The sequence below is a fragment of the Carlito syrichta genome, unplaced genomic scaffold (assembly GCF_000164805.1).
Source record: "Carlito syrichta isolate Samal-C Ts95f unplaced genomic scaffold, Tarsius_syrichta-2.0.1 Scaffold117902, whole genome shotgun sequence".
Taxonomy (NCBI): domain Eukaryota; kingdom Metazoa; phylum Chordata; class Mammalia; order Primates; family Tarsiidae; genus Carlito; species Carlito syrichta.
The window spans coordinates 266,373-282,940 of record NW_007061998.1 but is presented as its reverse complement, the minus strand read 5'-3'; the positions used below and the strand labels follow the sequence as shown (position 1 = coordinate 282,940).

General features: G+C 43.5%; 1 protein-coding gene across 1 annotated transcript in view; it reads left to right on the top strand.

The window, feature by feature from the left end:
* Positions 1–2,974: 2,974 nt before the first annotated feature.
* The window catches only part of MB21D2 (Mab-21 domain containing 2), a 129,474-nt gene continuing 115,880 nt past the window's right edge, over positions 2,975–16,568 (top strand). Inside the window, exon 1 of the mRNA XM_008074805.2 lies at positions 2,975–3,519. Coding sequence (XP_008072996.1) covers positions 3,309–3,519 — 211 coding nt within the window. The 5' untranslated portion in view covers positions 2,975–3,308. The remainder of the gene's footprint in view (positions 3,520–16,568) is intronic.

Genomic DNA, 16,568 nt, shown 5'->3' with positions numbered 1-16,568 from the left:
GTGAAAGATATTTAGTTGACCATTTATTATTATTATTTATTTGTTTTTGAGTCAGAGTCTTACTCTGATGTCCAGGTTGGAGTGCAGTGGCACGCTCATGGTCACTGCAGCCTCGACCTGCTGAGCTCAGGTGATCCTTCCGCTTCAGCCTTCCAAGTAGCTGGAACCACAGGCATGCACCACCATGCCTGGCTAATTTTTTTTTTTTTTGAGTTGGAGTCTCACTGTCGACCAGACTGGAGTGGAGTGGCACACTCCCGGCCACTGCAGCCTCGACCTGCTGGGCTCCAGCGATCCTTCCACCTCAGCCTTCCAAGTAGCTGGAACCACAGGCGCACGCTACCATACCTGGCTAATTTTTTGATTTATTGTAGAGATGAAGTCTCGCCAAGTTGCCCAGGCTGGTCTTGAACCTCTGAACTCAGGCAATCCTCTTGCCTCAGCCTCCCAAAGTGCTAGGATTACAGGTGTGAGCCACTGCACCTGACTTAGTTTACCACTTAACTACAATCTCTAAACATACAGGCTCACTGAGGGTCAATGAGTTACAGGATTCTGATCTGGTTAATAGAAAGGAGAAAATGAACAACATCAGAAAGACCACTCATTTACTCATTCAAAACTCCCAAAGGCCCAGAGCTAAGGCACAAACAGGGTAATTTCTGCTGACTAACTGTTGTCTGTGAATATAAATATAACAAGAAAAGATAGAAACAAGGGAACAGTGATGTCTCATTCATGCTTTTGAAAATTAACAAAGAAGAAGTGTCCTGACATTGTTGTCTATAGTATTTCTACCATATTGCAGGGGTTGGAAGCAAAGTCAAACCATTCTGATCTATGGGATAACTGCCTCAGCCAATAGTCTCACAGATACCTGCCGTTGATCAGAAGAGAAGCATTAACAGGTGGGGGTGGATCAATTTGTGCTGGAGTTCCAACAGCTCGCATGACTTATACTACTGCCCAGGTAATGCTAACACTCTCTCAGGGTGACAATTCAGGGCAGCATAGCTGAGCTGCAAAGCAAGTTGTTCTCTTGTCAGTCCACTAGCATTTATCTAGCCATGTATCTACCCTCTTTCATATTGATGGGGTGAGAAAATTTGTTTAAAGGAGAAGGAAATCAAAAGCAAGAGAAATTAACTGCTTATGATGAAGGCCCTCACTCATTACTTGATTCAATACACATAGAGGACCCTTGTGTATGGGCCAAGTGCTGTGAGGAATACAAAGACAATGTAATCCTCGAACTCTGGAATCTCATAGTCTGAAACTTGCATGAACAATGAGAAAACAAGGTCAAAATTCATATGAAAGCTTCTGAAAGGATACAATGGAGGCTCCAAGGAGGGGAAGGTTGCCACCACTTTGGGGGGAGGATCTTGGTGAAGCTTTAAGAAAAAGGCAGGTATGGGCATGTTCTCACTTATAAATGGAAGCTAAGTAATGTGTACATATGAGCATAAAATATGGAATAATAGACAATGGAGACTTAGAACGATGGGGGAGGGGTAAGGGTTGAGAAATTACTTAATGGATACAATGTACATTATCACACTAAAGACCCAGACTTCATCACCATGCAATATATATCTATGTAACAAAACTGCACTTGTACTTTTTAAATATATACAAATTAAAAAAGAAAAAGGCAGGTATGGAATTGGCACTGGTGTAAAGCTGGTGAGTAAAGAGGAGAAGAATTCTAGGGAAATGTAAGTGGTCAGATCTGTGTTTTGTAAAGATCACTGAGACAATAATGTGGAGAAGAGATGTGGAAAAGCAAAAGAATTAAAGTTCATAGCAACAAGAGTAGAAGCTGATAATAGCTCACCTCTGCTACAGTACTAATTATGCCAATCTTTGAGTGCTTGACCTGCTTTATCTCATATAATCCTTAAAAAACCCTATGAGACAGGAATATTATTATTCCCGTTTTACAGGGGATCACATCACAGAGCCTGGACTTCCTTTCAGGTCTAACAAAACAATTTGTATTCTTGGCTATGAGAACCTAAGTAGGAAAGTGCAAAATACCTTACCTAAACCAGGGGATAGAAAAGAAATGGAGAATTAGGGAGAAGGATAACCTTTGTTTCTATTAGCCAATGGGCCTCCCAAATGTTTGAGTCACATACTTCGTAAACACTGAAACCACCTCTGAGATTCTATTCTGGCTAAAGAACTATGACTTAGATTGAACTTGCTTAACTCTATTGTAGGAACGATGTCCTTTGGCTTATCATTGTCCACCCAGACTTGCACTCAAACTATCTGTTGAATGGAGATCTTTCATTTCGCTGTTCAACTGTCATTGGAACCTGGGCCAATTCATTCTATTTCCCCTCCCCCACACTCACACTTTCGTTTCCGTTTTTATGAGTAGGTTGGCCCTCATTAACTCATTATATGTTAAGAGGAATAAGCTGTTATCCAGGCAAATTAATTACTTTAGTGGTTATAGGAGTGTCTATATTGGGTGAAGTGTGCACCTCTTTTTTTTATATACTTGATCCTATCATGTTTGGCAATCTATGCAGAACAGGGTAGAAGATAGGTTTCATATCCCTTAAAGCAGTTTCCTTCACCATGTAAAGGTACAGGAGTTCTCGGGGCAGGGAAGTAAACACGCACGCAGAGATGTCCTCGCCCGGGACACCGCCCTTAAAATGACACGGAGGAAGCCTCCCTTCTCCTTGAAAGTGCTTGGCAAGCCCTGCCCCGTAAGGGGGAGGGGGAGGCGGTGGAGGTGGAGAAAAAAATACGTCCACACCTCGCGCGTCTTCCCGGGCACAGATTGGCAAGTGGCATAGGTGCGCAGACCTCTGTCATTTATTTATTTTTCTTTCCACTGGGTGCGCTGTCCCTTTAAATGGGGACGCTGGTGCTGGCTCCGTAACACCGGAGCCGGCAGCTTGTTGATTTCAGAGCTGGTGAATTTCACATTGTTTCCACTTCACTTTCCTCGCCTGGGGGTAGGCTCAGGTCGGCGCTACGACCGCAGTTGCCGCTGCCCGCGAGGGCTAGGGGAGGGCAGGGACGCGCAGCCTCGGGGCGGGCGTGGGGCCGGAGGAAAGGGTGTCGGGGCCACACACGCACCCTCGCTGCAGTCCAGCTCCGCCCGGAGCCCGCACGCCGGGAGCGCACGGAGCCGGGACCGCCAGCCCAGACGCCCGCCCGCCAGCCCGCCCACGGGCCGGGGCCAAAGCCAGGGAGCCGGCTAGGGGAGGAGGCCCAGGGGGGCGGGGTGGGGGGCGGGGGTGGGTGCCGCCGCTGCCGCGGAGCTGCTACTCGGCGCGTTTTGCATGAAGATGGCGGCTCCCACCGCCAGCAAGGCAGCCTCCCTGGGCTGTAACAACAAGCCTGCGTTCCCGGAGCTGGATTTCAGGTCGGGAGCTCGGGTGGAGGAATTGAACAAACTCATCCAAGAATTTACGAAGCACGACCAGCGGGAATACGACGACCAGAGAGCGCTGGAGATTCACACAGCCAAGGATTTCATCTTTTCCATGCTGGGTAAGCAGGAAAAAGGGGGAGGTGGAGTGAGTGTGAGTGTGTGTGTGTGTGTGTGTGTGTGTGTGTGTGTGTGTGTGTGTGATGGGAAGCGGAGCAGAGAACCCATTCCCCCTTCTCGAGCTCTTTCCTTCCCGGTTTCCTTCCCGGAGCCCGTGCCTGGAGTATGAGCCATCTCTGTTCCGCCTCTCCCCTTCTCTCTGCGCCGAAAGCAGAGCTGCCTCCCTCCCCTCCTTACTGTACTTTGCGCCGAGTCTCCCTTTTCCCCCAGGTCGCTCTTTTGTTAATTTCCCAGCCACGGCCGGCTGGTCTGCAGGTGAGGCGGTGGTGGCGGAACGACGCGTCGTAGGGTGAAGCCCCTGGAAGCAGCGCGGTCCAGGTGGGACCCGGAGGCGCCTTTCACTTACGGGATTTGGCTCCCGGAGGCTGGACCTGCGCCTTCCCCGCGCCGGGGCTTGGGTCCTCTTCCGAACCTGGGCGCGGAGACAGCTCCGGGACCTGGCTCGACGCCCGAGCGACAAGTTGCTGCTCCCGTCTTGCGGCGCGGCGCTGTCATACCGAGCCCCGGTGGCCAAACTTGTTGGGTGTTCCCGAGTAACCCGCTGAAGTAGTCTGGGCGCCCAGAGTTCCCGCAACTTTGATTTGCAAATTGTCTTCCCACTGAAACGATCGGAAGCATTTCCGGTGCTTCTCCAGGGTTCTTTGCTGAGCACGGAATTCTTAATTCTCATCTCGAAAATGACCAGGCGCCCTGATCCGGCCGCAAAGGAGCGCCGGCTCCCTGCTCTTTGTGTATTGTCTCAGCGTCGGCCCACAAAGGGTGCTCAGAGTTACCAACCCCGGAGACGTCCCGGCTTAGAAAATATGCCGCCCACTCCCACCCTCAGGCCCCTCACCAACCGGTCCTAAAAAGATTATGGAATGTGGTGTAAAAGAAAATCATTGAGCCGGTCCCGGAGACCGAACCCTTCCCGTCCCCCCCAAAGGTGTCCTGCCGCTGCAATGACTGCTACTGGGGTGTAGTATGCGTGACCGCTGGTGGGAGCCCCCGCCGTGGCTGGCGACTCCACTAGTGGAACCGTGGCGGTGGTGCAGCCCGTGGCCCGCCGTGAACATTCCGCAGAACTGGCACTCGGGTGTAGCGCTGCTCAAACGCGTGTCTCCCTGTGCGCTCTACAAAGGTGTCTTCAGCCAATTTTCCAGGTGTTGGAGGAGTTGATTGGAAAGGTCTTTTAGCCACAGAGGAAGACATAGTTCTTGCCTTCTTCATGAAATCTACTTGGATTTCAGCTGGTTCTGTGACTGGTTCTGTCCTGGGATACCTTCTTTTCCACTAGGTTTTTTTCTTCCCCACAGCCCAAGTGAGGGGGGCGGAAGTAATATAAATTGAACGTGTGTCCGCCGGTAGTATTACGCTTTGGATAGTTGAATGAAACAATATTAAAATTCAAGGCTGGTTTTTATCTTTTGCTCCACACTCCCCCAAGTGTATCCAAGATCGTGTATGGAGTTGAAAAACAGATAATTTGACTATTCAACTATTTAGGTGAAATTAATTTAAAAAAAATCTTTAACCTGATGGGAGTGAGCTTCCAGAGGGATGCTTACAATACTTACTCATCTTCTAGATCTGGAAACCAACAGTGATTCTCAGGAAGGTGGATACATATGCAGAAGGCTGAGGGCAGTTATTTAAGTTGTATGATCATAACCTTTCTCTTTGGCATACATAGTGCAAGTCTACCATTGTGTTACTATAGCCCACACATTAGTTCTGATGTCTCTTGCTCCAGATCACTTACTAGAAGAAAGTACTGGGTCACACAACCAGTTAGGACAGTCAGTCATGGGTCAGAAAATGGGAGAATGTAGGGAGGGTACACTGAAGTGCCTAGCTCATTAGGAACTTCTATGCTAACCCCACAGCTGATACACCGAATTAGCAAAGCCTTTATCCGAATATAAGAGAATGAATAATTTCAGGGTGCTTGATTTATGCATGTGTTCAATGTCATGGGTGGCATTGTGTTGACAGGTAAACTAGATTTGCTTCTATTCCTTTTTACTCAGTCGACCTTGCAAGATAAGTCTTTCTTTCCCTCTGGGAATTTTGTATTTCCACCTGCAGGAGAGGAAATTCAGTAGTGTGTCATTTAAGCCTTTTGCCCCTCTGGACACTAGAAGGCAGATGGCGAAATGAGCTTGCCTGTGTGTGGTGCTGCATTCATTTGTGAGTTCCTTGCTTGTCTTTAATGAGGTCCTGGTTGCTCTAGACAAGTGAAGGGTTGGCGACAGCAAGGGTCCCTGTGTGGATTTACTTTTTCTAAAGCAGATTTTTGCTTGGCTTAAAAAAAAAATCTCTTTTTGTACACATCATTTTACTTGCCATAGCCTTGGTTATTTAATGAACATGCGAATGAGGTGTCTTAATGACTCCCAGCTTGTTAAGGTGTCACTTGGATGGCACCAGGTTCTCATGTCTAGGACTTGTGTGGGGCGAGTCCTCTTAGCTTTGTTCTGTATCTGCTGCAGCTGAGAATTGTCCGCAGCTTAAAAATATTATCCCCTCACACAGAATGAAGTGACCTAGGAATTGGGTACACGCCTCTAATGGAGCTGAGAAAAATGCTGCCTCTGGTTTCAGGCAGTTGTGTGTGTGTGTGTGTGTGTGTGTGTGTGTGTGTCGGGAGTGGTGAGACATGCCATTCTCTGTGTAAGATTGTTAGTCTGGAGTGAAGCCCCTCCAGCTCCCAGACCCTCTTCATTTTGTCTAGTTTGGAGACAGTTTTACCCAGAAGAGCAAAAGTGTGGTAGACAGTTGTGATTATTAGTGACCTGTCAGTACCAAGACACTCTACCATTCTATCAAAGCAGGATTCTGTGCAGGCTGTAGGGTTGGTCTGAGCCCACCGGTGGTCACTGTAGTTTCTGTGATGTGTCCTAATACTCTGTGTACAGAGATTATGATTTCTATGGAGGCCGGTGTTAGCTGGAATCATCTAGATTCACTCCTTATTTCTCTATACCTTGGTCTTTTTGGGAGAATGATTGCTGTTATTATCTAGTTAATATTTGAGATCCCAGATTGTGTGAGAGGCTGGCAGTGCATAATAAACACCATTTATCAAAATTCAGGGAAATTGCCAGAGTTCATTAATGTTTTAATAATATTTGGTATTTGCATAATGTCTCTGCCAGCTCTTTTGTTATCTCCATTCCCTGGTGAGTTTTGATGGAGACTGGTTGTATCCCCATTGAACAGATGCAGAACAGGGGGTATGCAGGTGCTGGAGAAGGCAGAAAAGAGACAGGCAGTCACCTAACCTAAAGACCAAGTGGTCAGTACCATACCATGATAACTAGAGTAGTTAATCATTTACTGATCACCTTCTCAGGACCAGGAACTTCACATAGCCTTCTGGATAGGTATAGCTTTCTCATTACATAGATGAGGATATTGACATTTAGTGGAGTTACATGGCTAGTAAATGGTAGAGATGTTACTAAAACTCAAGTCAGCCTCGCTCTAAATCATGTTCCTCTTCTCTTACTTGAGTCTTTTTAGAATACATGAAATTTAGAGGGGGAGGGGCTTTATTTTTAAAAATTACTTCTTTCAAGATTTTATTTCTGCTTTCATCTATAAGCATCATACAAGTAGCATCTGAAGTGATTAATAGAGCAATCTGAGTTCAAGTATTTTATTCTATAATAAGATCTCCTATTTGAATTTTTGATTGAGAAAAGCATGGTGGTTATAATAAAATATTAAAATGTATAGTTCCACTCTGCCTCTTGCTGGCTGTGTGGTCTTATTTGTATCATCTATTGAACATGAATAGCATTAATGCATCATTTCAGAATTGTTATGTCTGTATGTAAAATTACTTTGCTAATTGAAAGGGAATGTATATTCGATATTATTATTTATTTAAATAAATGTACTTTATTAGACAATCTAGTTAACTTAAACTAGAATTATTTCTGCATTTTGGTATCAGAAAGAACTATGGAGTAGAATTAGGGAGGATATAGACTCTGGCTGTGGAGGGCATGATTGGTTCCAACATGTGCTATGTGCTGACCATGGTGCTGGCTACTTTGCATACATCCATTAGCTCATGTAATCTACCACAAAGATAAGTATCTAAGCACCATTGTACATATTTTGGAGGTGAAGCAGGTGGTATTCATCTTTTCAGCTCAAAGAGGTCAAGTACTTATGCTAACATCATACTGAGCTTGAGTTTGAACCCAGGTATTTCTGACTCAAGAGCTCTCATGTTCCTTTCAATGACTAGCAATCAGTTTCCATCACTTTTGGATCAGACACCCAAATGGCCCCACTTCCTGGTCAATATTACACTTAGTAGCCTGCTTAGCTCATAGGAGCGGGGATAATTTATTTTTTTCTGCCTATATGTCTCTGTCTGTCCCTCTTGTCTTCTCTTTCTTTCTTTCATGCATTTAACAAATACTTAGTGAATGTAATACTGTTTGCCAAGCAGTAAGCAGAGTTGTGAGGATCAAATAGCAAAAACTTTGTTAGATTCACATGTATTTTTGGGAACCCCTCTCCCTTTTCCTGGCCCACCAACTCTAGGAGAACAGATTGCTGGCCATATCTCTTCCCGGGCCAAGTACCACATGGTCACTTCAAAGTTCTAACCTTGTGGTGTGGGGCTTCTGAGAGCTCCTGGTCCTTCCCACATCTCCATAGTAGGCCATTTTGAAGCGCTGCCGTTCCTGTGTTTGGCTGCCATTTTTGTCTTAAATTCACTCAGAGGTATTTACTGTGGGCATTTATTGAATTGTTGCTTTGTGGGCCTCTAAGTGCTTGGTGAGCTCCTTAGAGTTGTAGTCACTAATGTTCTGTATCTGTATAATGGTCAAGATAATCTCTGAAGTTTATTCCAGCTCTGAAAACATTATGTATCCAGGGAGGGGGGATCCCTCTAAACATTACTTTGAACTAGTTTGGATTGGCTTCACTTCTCGCTCCATGGTTCTGGGCAGTTGTTGCCCTACAACCTTGACAGAAGAGCCTTTGAACTGTGGACAATCCTGGGTCTTGCCATTGGGTAATTCATCGCTCACAGGCTGAGCCCCTTTTGTTTTCTCAGAAATATTAGATTCCCTCTTGTCAAACTGAGAACTTGACATTGAATGTTAGCCCTTTGGACTCTCCTGGGAAGCTTTATAACAATTCAGAATTTCAGGTTCCATTTCAGATCTACTGAATCTGGATCTCTAGAGATGTCTAGATCTCTGCCCAGGGTTAGGACTGGTGCTATACATTCTCTGTCCAGTAGTGCTGCACCTAGGTATGATGAGCTTGATCCCAGATGACTTTTGAGACTAGAACCAAGCTGCTAAGCCTAATGAACAGATATGTCTGCTGGCTCCTGTAGGTGATGCTGGATTCCTTCCACCTGGGACAGAGGCAGGGCAGCGTAGTGATTGAGGTAAGAGTGTTTACTCTGTCAAAGGGTATAATAGGGCTTTCCATTGTTGTATCATTTACTCATCACTATAACATTTTGAGGTAGAGAACTATGGGAAGCCCTAGGACTGGAAAAATTGGGGAATTTGCCTAAGTTTAGCAGCAAGTAAGTGGCATAGCTGGGACTCAAACAAGGTCAGGATGATGCAAAACCTTTGCTTTTAATAATGACTGTGTGGTGTGCTGAAGAGGGTCAGGAGACACAGATTCTTCCTCTGGCTTCTCCAGTTATTTGCTTTGTGACTTTGGGTGATTCTTTTGGACTTTAAATCTCAGTTTCTGAATATGTAAGCTAGGGTAAATAGTTCCATGTACTTCATGTTCATTCAGTTCTGAATCTGAAAGCTTTTGTATAGTATGGGAGAAGGAAATCTCTGAATTCCGATACCAGCTTTGTTTTGTACAGTGTGGCATGTGTATTGCCCTAAGTCTCCAACCTGTTTGGGTCCTCTTTTTGTCCCTTTTTCAATGATAGAAAATACAAAGAAAAAAGTAGAATCATTCTCAAATTTTAATCATAACATTTTGATGTGCATTTTTCTAGACATCTATGTTAATATACATATTTATACCCACACATGTTTACATGTACATTTAGGTAACAGGGATCATATGTGATACATGCTCTTTAAGTAGATTTATCAATATGCTATCATCTACCACAGATTAAAAGAGGAGCTATAAGTTGAAACCTGTGGAATGATGTTCTTCTAGCTTCTTTCATTCATTTCCTTTTATTCCAAAAGAAGATACCATTCTGGAACTTAGAGAGCATATTCTGTGATTTAAAAATTGGGTGTGATTACCCCTCACATTGGTGGCTTCTGAGGGTTTTACTTGCCTTTCAGGGCTATCTCCTGTCTCTCTTTGCATGTTCTACATGGTCACATAATATAGCCCATATTTCTCACTTTCTTTTTTAGCTGAGGCTCTTTTCTCTATCAGGGTTTCCTAACCTGGGTCCATGGAAACAATTAACATGGAGACTGTGAACTTGGATAGGAAAAAAATGACATTTTTATTTTCATTAACCTCTAACTGAAATATAACATTTTCTTCCCTTGTAAATGTAGGTAGAAAACCATAGTAGTATTAGAGGTACCTCTGTTTTTTTGCTGCCAGTAGAAATTACAGGTTTTTCATTTCACATTATAGTTATTGCTGATATCTAAAAGGAAATGTGTGTTGCTGCTTTGTAATTATAGTGGATATTAGACTTGCCGCTGGACTTCATTATTTAATATATTAGTAAAAAGCACATGGCACTCTATCACAAATTTACTTTTAAAATGCATTTTGTATTTTCATACTGATTTTCTTTGAAATCCTGTGTAATGTTATCATGTTCATTTGAATATGCTGTTCTTTGCAGGGGTCTTTAGGCTTCTGCAGCCTGTCAAGAGGATCCGTATCACAGAAACAATTAAGAGTCTTGGCTTCTACAGATGGTCTTATGACACCTTATCTCTGCTTCATTTTTCTCTCCCAGCTCAAATGACACTTGACTCATGAAATCTTCCTACATTTCTTCAATGAAGGGGGAAAAAACCATTCCTCTGTGTTCTCCTAATAACTAGGCCCCTTTTATGGCTCTTAGCACATTTTGTCCCATGCTGTAAAGAATCCTTGACTTATTTACCTTTGTAGCACCCAGTGTGGGGTCATGTACCTAGTAGGTGCTCACTACGTTTTTTTATTTTTATATTATTTTTATTTGTTTGTTTATTTATTTATTTGGAGTTGGAGTCTCACTCTGTTGCCCAGACTGGAGTACAGTGGCACACACACAGCCACCGCAGCCTCAACCTGCAGGACTCGAGTCACTCTTTAAAAGAGCTCTTCCCTGTGAAGCTTTTTATTTCAGACTCTATTTAAGAAATAAGCACTTTCTGACATTGTCTCTTTATGATTTTTCTCTTGTGTTAAGTTATACTGTATTATCTTTTCTGGAGTTCAGAAAATCTTGAGATTATCTCCTTAAGAGTGGTGTAGGGGATTTTTTTTCCTATATTCTACATTTCTTAAGACTTATCCTAGGGTTATTTAAGAAATATCTATAGTTATTGCTGTAGTTTGTTGCCCAAGACCAGCAAATGGCAGCTCACAACTTGTGGCAATGTTCCCTTTCTTGTGGACCCTGAATTTTTCCCCCCCAGGCATATTAGCATGCCCGTTCACAGAGCTTTACAGAATGCAGGCCAGGCACATGTTATCTTTTCCATTGAGGCGTTTGATATGCTTATCAGTCATTCTTCAAGTGTTTGAATGCATACTCTGGGATCTAGATTGTAGCATTTATTTATTTATTGAGTTGGAATCCCACTCCATCGCCCAGACTGGAGTGCAGTGGCACGCTCCGGCCACCACAGACTCGACCTGCTGGGCTCCGATGATCTTTCCATCTCAGCCTTCTGAGCAGCCGGAATTACAGGCGTGTGCTACCACGCTCGACTAATTTTTGGTTTATTGTAGAGATGAGGTCTTGCCAAGTTGCCTGGGCGGGTCTCGAACCTGTGGCCTCAGGCAATTCACTCACCGTGGCCTCCCAAAGTGCTGGGATTACAGGCTGAGCCACCAAGCCCAGCGCATTTCTTTATTATCAATATTATTTCTAAAATTTTTTCTTTTAATTTTATTATTTGCATTCCTTTATTATTATTAACTACTATTATTTGTGATCAATGATAATAATACCCTTGGCATAATGCTTTACAGATTACAATACATGTTCACATCTGATATGGTATTATCCTTAGCCCAGGCCTTTGAAAAAAGTTTTGTAGGAACTGTTAGCCTCATTTCCAGATGAGGGTACTGAGACTCTGGAAGGTGATATGACTTCGTTTGAGGTCACAGAATAAGTTGTAGAACAATACTCAAACCAGCTAATGAGCGTCTTCTGCTGCATTATACCATCTGTAAAGAACTTACAGGCTTTTCTCCCCTCAGACATCTTGAGTGGATTGCTGGGGTGATTCTATAGCCTTAGACAAGGTGAGGGTAGCAGATTTAATTCCCTGCAGGGCTTCTCTGCTCTCCTGAGCTGAGGATGTATAGCGAGTGAGGCTGACTGCGAGTGGAATGGGTTGGGTAAGTACCAACTCTATAGACATGGATTTTCCAGGTCTGATTTTTAGGCCTTGTCCGACTGATTCTAAGGGCCTGTGACGGTGTTTACAATGGACCTAAGTACTTGCCAGCTGAGTGATCTCTTTAAGGACAGTTCATAATTATGCCATTCTGTGAGGACCTGACTCCGGGATATAACTATCTGTTTTTCATCTACTTAAGTGCCTTTTCATGAATTCCCTCTGCACAGATAAAGAGATAACTAGGGATAGTGCTGCTACGAATAAAGCTGACATGATAAATTGTTGTTCAATTTGTTTGTTTGTTTTTTATATGTTTTCCTCAACACATGAATAGTTGATTACTATTTGTGAGTTAAGATGGTTGTGGAAGTTGGTATAAGTCTTGCTTAGGCTTTTGTTTCTTCTAGCTAGTATTGGAACATCTGCAATGTGCAGAGAATGGTGTTATGTATTCATTCATTAATTCATAAGTTCATTCAACATACGTTGGTATGCCTACAGTGTGGCAGTGTAATTACTGTGGTGCTATTACTATGTAAGTGCACAAAGTGCTGAACAAGGGAAGCAAGATTACTACCTCAAAAGAACTTCTGTTCTCTGGAGGATTTAACAAGATTAAGCATGCAAACACACAAGTATGTGTGCTATAAAAAAAAAAAAACAAGAAGCACAGAATATTATGATGGTGGGTAACTCGGTAGGATGGAGTGAAGACTGGTTGAAGGCTTCCTTGAAGCAGGAAACTGAATGGAAGTGTATTCTAGGTAGACAGAGAGCAGGTTTAAAGACCCTAAGGTGAGGGGTAAGCTTAAAAGGAACTCTTAGGATGGCTTACATTCTAGCAGATTTGATTTGGCTTCTACAAGGAGGAATGGTCTGTATTCAGGTTAGGCCTATGATGGAATGTGTTGCCTGTCTGGACATATAGCGAGCTTTCTGCAGGTAGAGGTTTTTTCAGGTGGAACCACCCTTTGGCTAGGCTCTTGTTAATAGCATTCAGGGATGAGGGGTGGAGTGGGAGGAACCTTGGAAAGTTGCATTGCAGATCCTCAAAAGGCCCTTTGTAACCATGTGATTTTGCCTGTGATAGTCCTAGGCTAGAAACAGTGGGTCCAACATTGGGTGATTTATGGGTCAAACTGCAGCTTTTATGGGATGATGATGATAAGCCTTTATTTTTACCCAGTTCTCTGGAATTTACAAAATGTCTTCCTATGTGTAATCTTATTTGATTTATTTACTACTCACAGCAATCCTACGAAATAGGTCTATTATTGTATCTATTTAAACACAGAAATAAATTGTAATCAAGAGCAGTAACTTGCTCAAAGTTACTTATCGGGTGAGGTAGGGTCAAGCTCAAGTCCTTTGAAGGTCACCTTTATTGTTTGTATTATACTAATTAAAAAAAATTTCTTTCCTACCCCATCCCGCTTTGTCTCAGTGAATGGAAAGAGGATGATTTCTGGTTCCGAGAAAGGCACTGAGGCACAGAAGGAAGAACCAAGTCAGTAGACTGCAAGTCTGCCTGTGCCTGTTATGGGTATTCAACTGTAAGCACTTTTCTAGGCTGCTTCAAGATCACCCTTTTAGCAGCTGCAGCTGTTCTTAATAGCAGCTGCTTGCGCGGATTGTGTTGTGATTAATAAAGGCAACTCAACAGTTTGTTCTTTCAACTGTGCCCTTGGTGTGCGCAGCCTGCTTTTCATACAGTTTTGACTGGGAACAGCACAATCCTACTGGCATACAGTGCCTGAGGGCTCATCACCCTGTTGTGAGAGGAGGTGGTCTGTCTAGATCAGAGCTGCTGAGCCTGAGGCCTCCCATGGACTGGATGGTAAAGTAAACAAGTCCAGTGGGTGGCAAAGAATATGCCAACTGGTCCTCAGTGTCAGAGTCAGGGATGCCAGGGAGTGGGAGTATGATGGTGGAAGGGGGATCACCTCACATGTCTCTTGTCTAATGGGGCCACTGTTCCATAGCACCTGCAGGTTGTTCCTTTTCTGCAGTGATTCTAGAACCTCCGTGTGCATCAGTCTCCTGTTTGTTAAAACACAGGTGGCCAGAACTTGCTTCCAAGCTTCCAGGGTTTCTAAGTTGGTCTGGGATGGAGCCTGAGAGTTTGTATTTTTACTTAGGTTCCAGGTGCCGCTCCTGGCTGATAGACCTCACTTTAAGAATCATTACTGGCCAGCCATGGAGGCTCAAGCCTGTAATCCCAGCACTTTGGGAGGCCGAGGTGAGGGAATTGCCTGAGCCCACGGGTTCAAGAACAGCCTGGGCAACTTGGTGAGCCCTCATCTCTACAATAAATAAAAAAATTAGCCCGACGTGGTAGCATGTGCCTGTAGTTCTGGCTACTCGGAAGGCTGAAGCAGAAGGATTGCCTGAGCCTAGCAGGTCGACGCTGGGTAGCCATGAGCGTGCCACTGCACTTCAGCCTAGGCAACGGAATAAGACTCCAAGTCAAAAAAAAAAAAAAAAAAAAAAAGAACAACTACTGAGGATCCAGGGCTGATAGAACTTTGACTGTTTTAGATTTTTATGGAAAATCTCCAGATTTTAAATATTGAGAATAAAGTCAGATTTTAAAGAAATACCGTGGGGTTAAACCTGTAGGGCAAACAGAACACTTCCACTGTCAGTTTATCATCTTTGATCTGAAAATTTTCAGGGAAATTCTTGTGCCGTCTGCTGTGGAAACTGAGATTCAGAGAAGGCATACATCTATAGCGTACAGCTAGTTTGGGGCAGAATCATGACTAGAACCCAGGTTTCCTGTCTTTCTGCTATGTTTTTGTGTGTATCATCACGTGCTGTCTTCCAAATACATTTTCTCTTTGAATAGGAAAACTATGTAACTTTGAAAATAATGATAACCGCACTAAAATATTGTTTATTGTGTTCCTGGCATAGTTGTATTTTATATTTTACATATATTAAGTAAATCAATCCTAACAACAACACTATGAGGAGGGTATTATTATCCTTATTTTACTGATGGAAAATTGGAAACACAGAGAGGCTAAGTAATTTTCCCAAAGTCACAGAGCTACTAGGAGAGTAGGGATTTCCACTCAAGTCAAGCTTCAAACAGAGAACAGCAAATAACTATGGTCTTTTTTTGTATCACATTTATAAAAGCAAAATCTTTTTCCTTTGTAAAGTGGGAATCATTGACAGACTCCTACAATTTTAATACTGCTAGGTACCTTGGAAATTAGGTGCTTGACTTCTTCTCTTCCCCATTTTACAGACGGGAAACTGAGGACCAGGAAGGAAAGAAGACTTGATCATCCTGAACACTTAATTTTAATTTTTGGCAGAATAGAGGTTAAGTTAATGTGCTTTCTGAGGAAGGCATTTGCACCTGAGGCAGTTGACGCCATAGTATTTGCTCCGCAGGGAAGACTGCCTGGCTTTGAAGAGGAAGGGGAAGTCACTTCCACTAGACTGTGCCAAAAGGTAGGGAAAATTTTCCTTACTACAAAGCCACCTTGTAGTTTAAAGTTCTCTTAATTGCTATTAGAGGAAGGATGCTAACTAAATCACCCCGTGGGCAGTGTATTTTTGGTCTGTCGTGCTTGCTTTGGTCTTTTGAGTGTTCCTTGTCTCTGTTTCTCTCTCTGGTTTCTTTCCTCTGAAGTGTGTCCTTTTCTTTGCCTGCATTGTTTCCACAGCTTTGAGTAGCATGATGAATATTTTGATCTCTGAAAAATTCATGACTATAATAAGAAAGTCTGGCTGTCTGACCCCCCGGACCCTGGCACCAGCCTGTGACTGGGAGGAGTTGAATCTCCATGGGCTGAAACACTTCCTTGGGACCTGAAAGAGAACCAGCGTAACCTTCAGTCACTGTTGCTGGTCTTAGAGCTTAGGAGGATTTAAAGAGTTGTAATAGGATTCACAGAATTACAGAGGAGTTAAGCCAGTGAGCATCTTCCTGAGATCAATTCATCCAACCCCATCAGTTTACGTAACCTCCAGTGAACAGTGACTTGCTCAAGGTCAAACAGTGACAGTGGTGGCGATGACAATGATGAAATTGAGACAGTCCTCCCTATTGTTTGTTCCAAGTGCTTTATAATTATTAATCCATTTAAACCTCACAACAATTCTCCTGTATAAGGAGGGTATGTTACTATCCACACTTTACAGATAAGAAACTAAAGCTGTGAAATCGCTTGCTCAAGCTCATGATGGAGATTGGTTTCAAACTTCGACAGTCCGGCTCCTTCCCTCCACGCTCCATCACAAAACTGACTGCAGGTCTCTGTGTGGTTGCTCTTGTAAAAACGTGGGATGGTGCAACACTTTGGGGGAAAAATAGAGGTGAGGGGACAGGGGGCAGAGTAGTAAAGAGTAGTTTTATGTCCTTTTGCTAATATAGTTCTGGCTTCTGATGCAGAGTCTTTTCATTCTATCCTTTGGCCTTCCTTGGCAGCCCTCAGGACAAA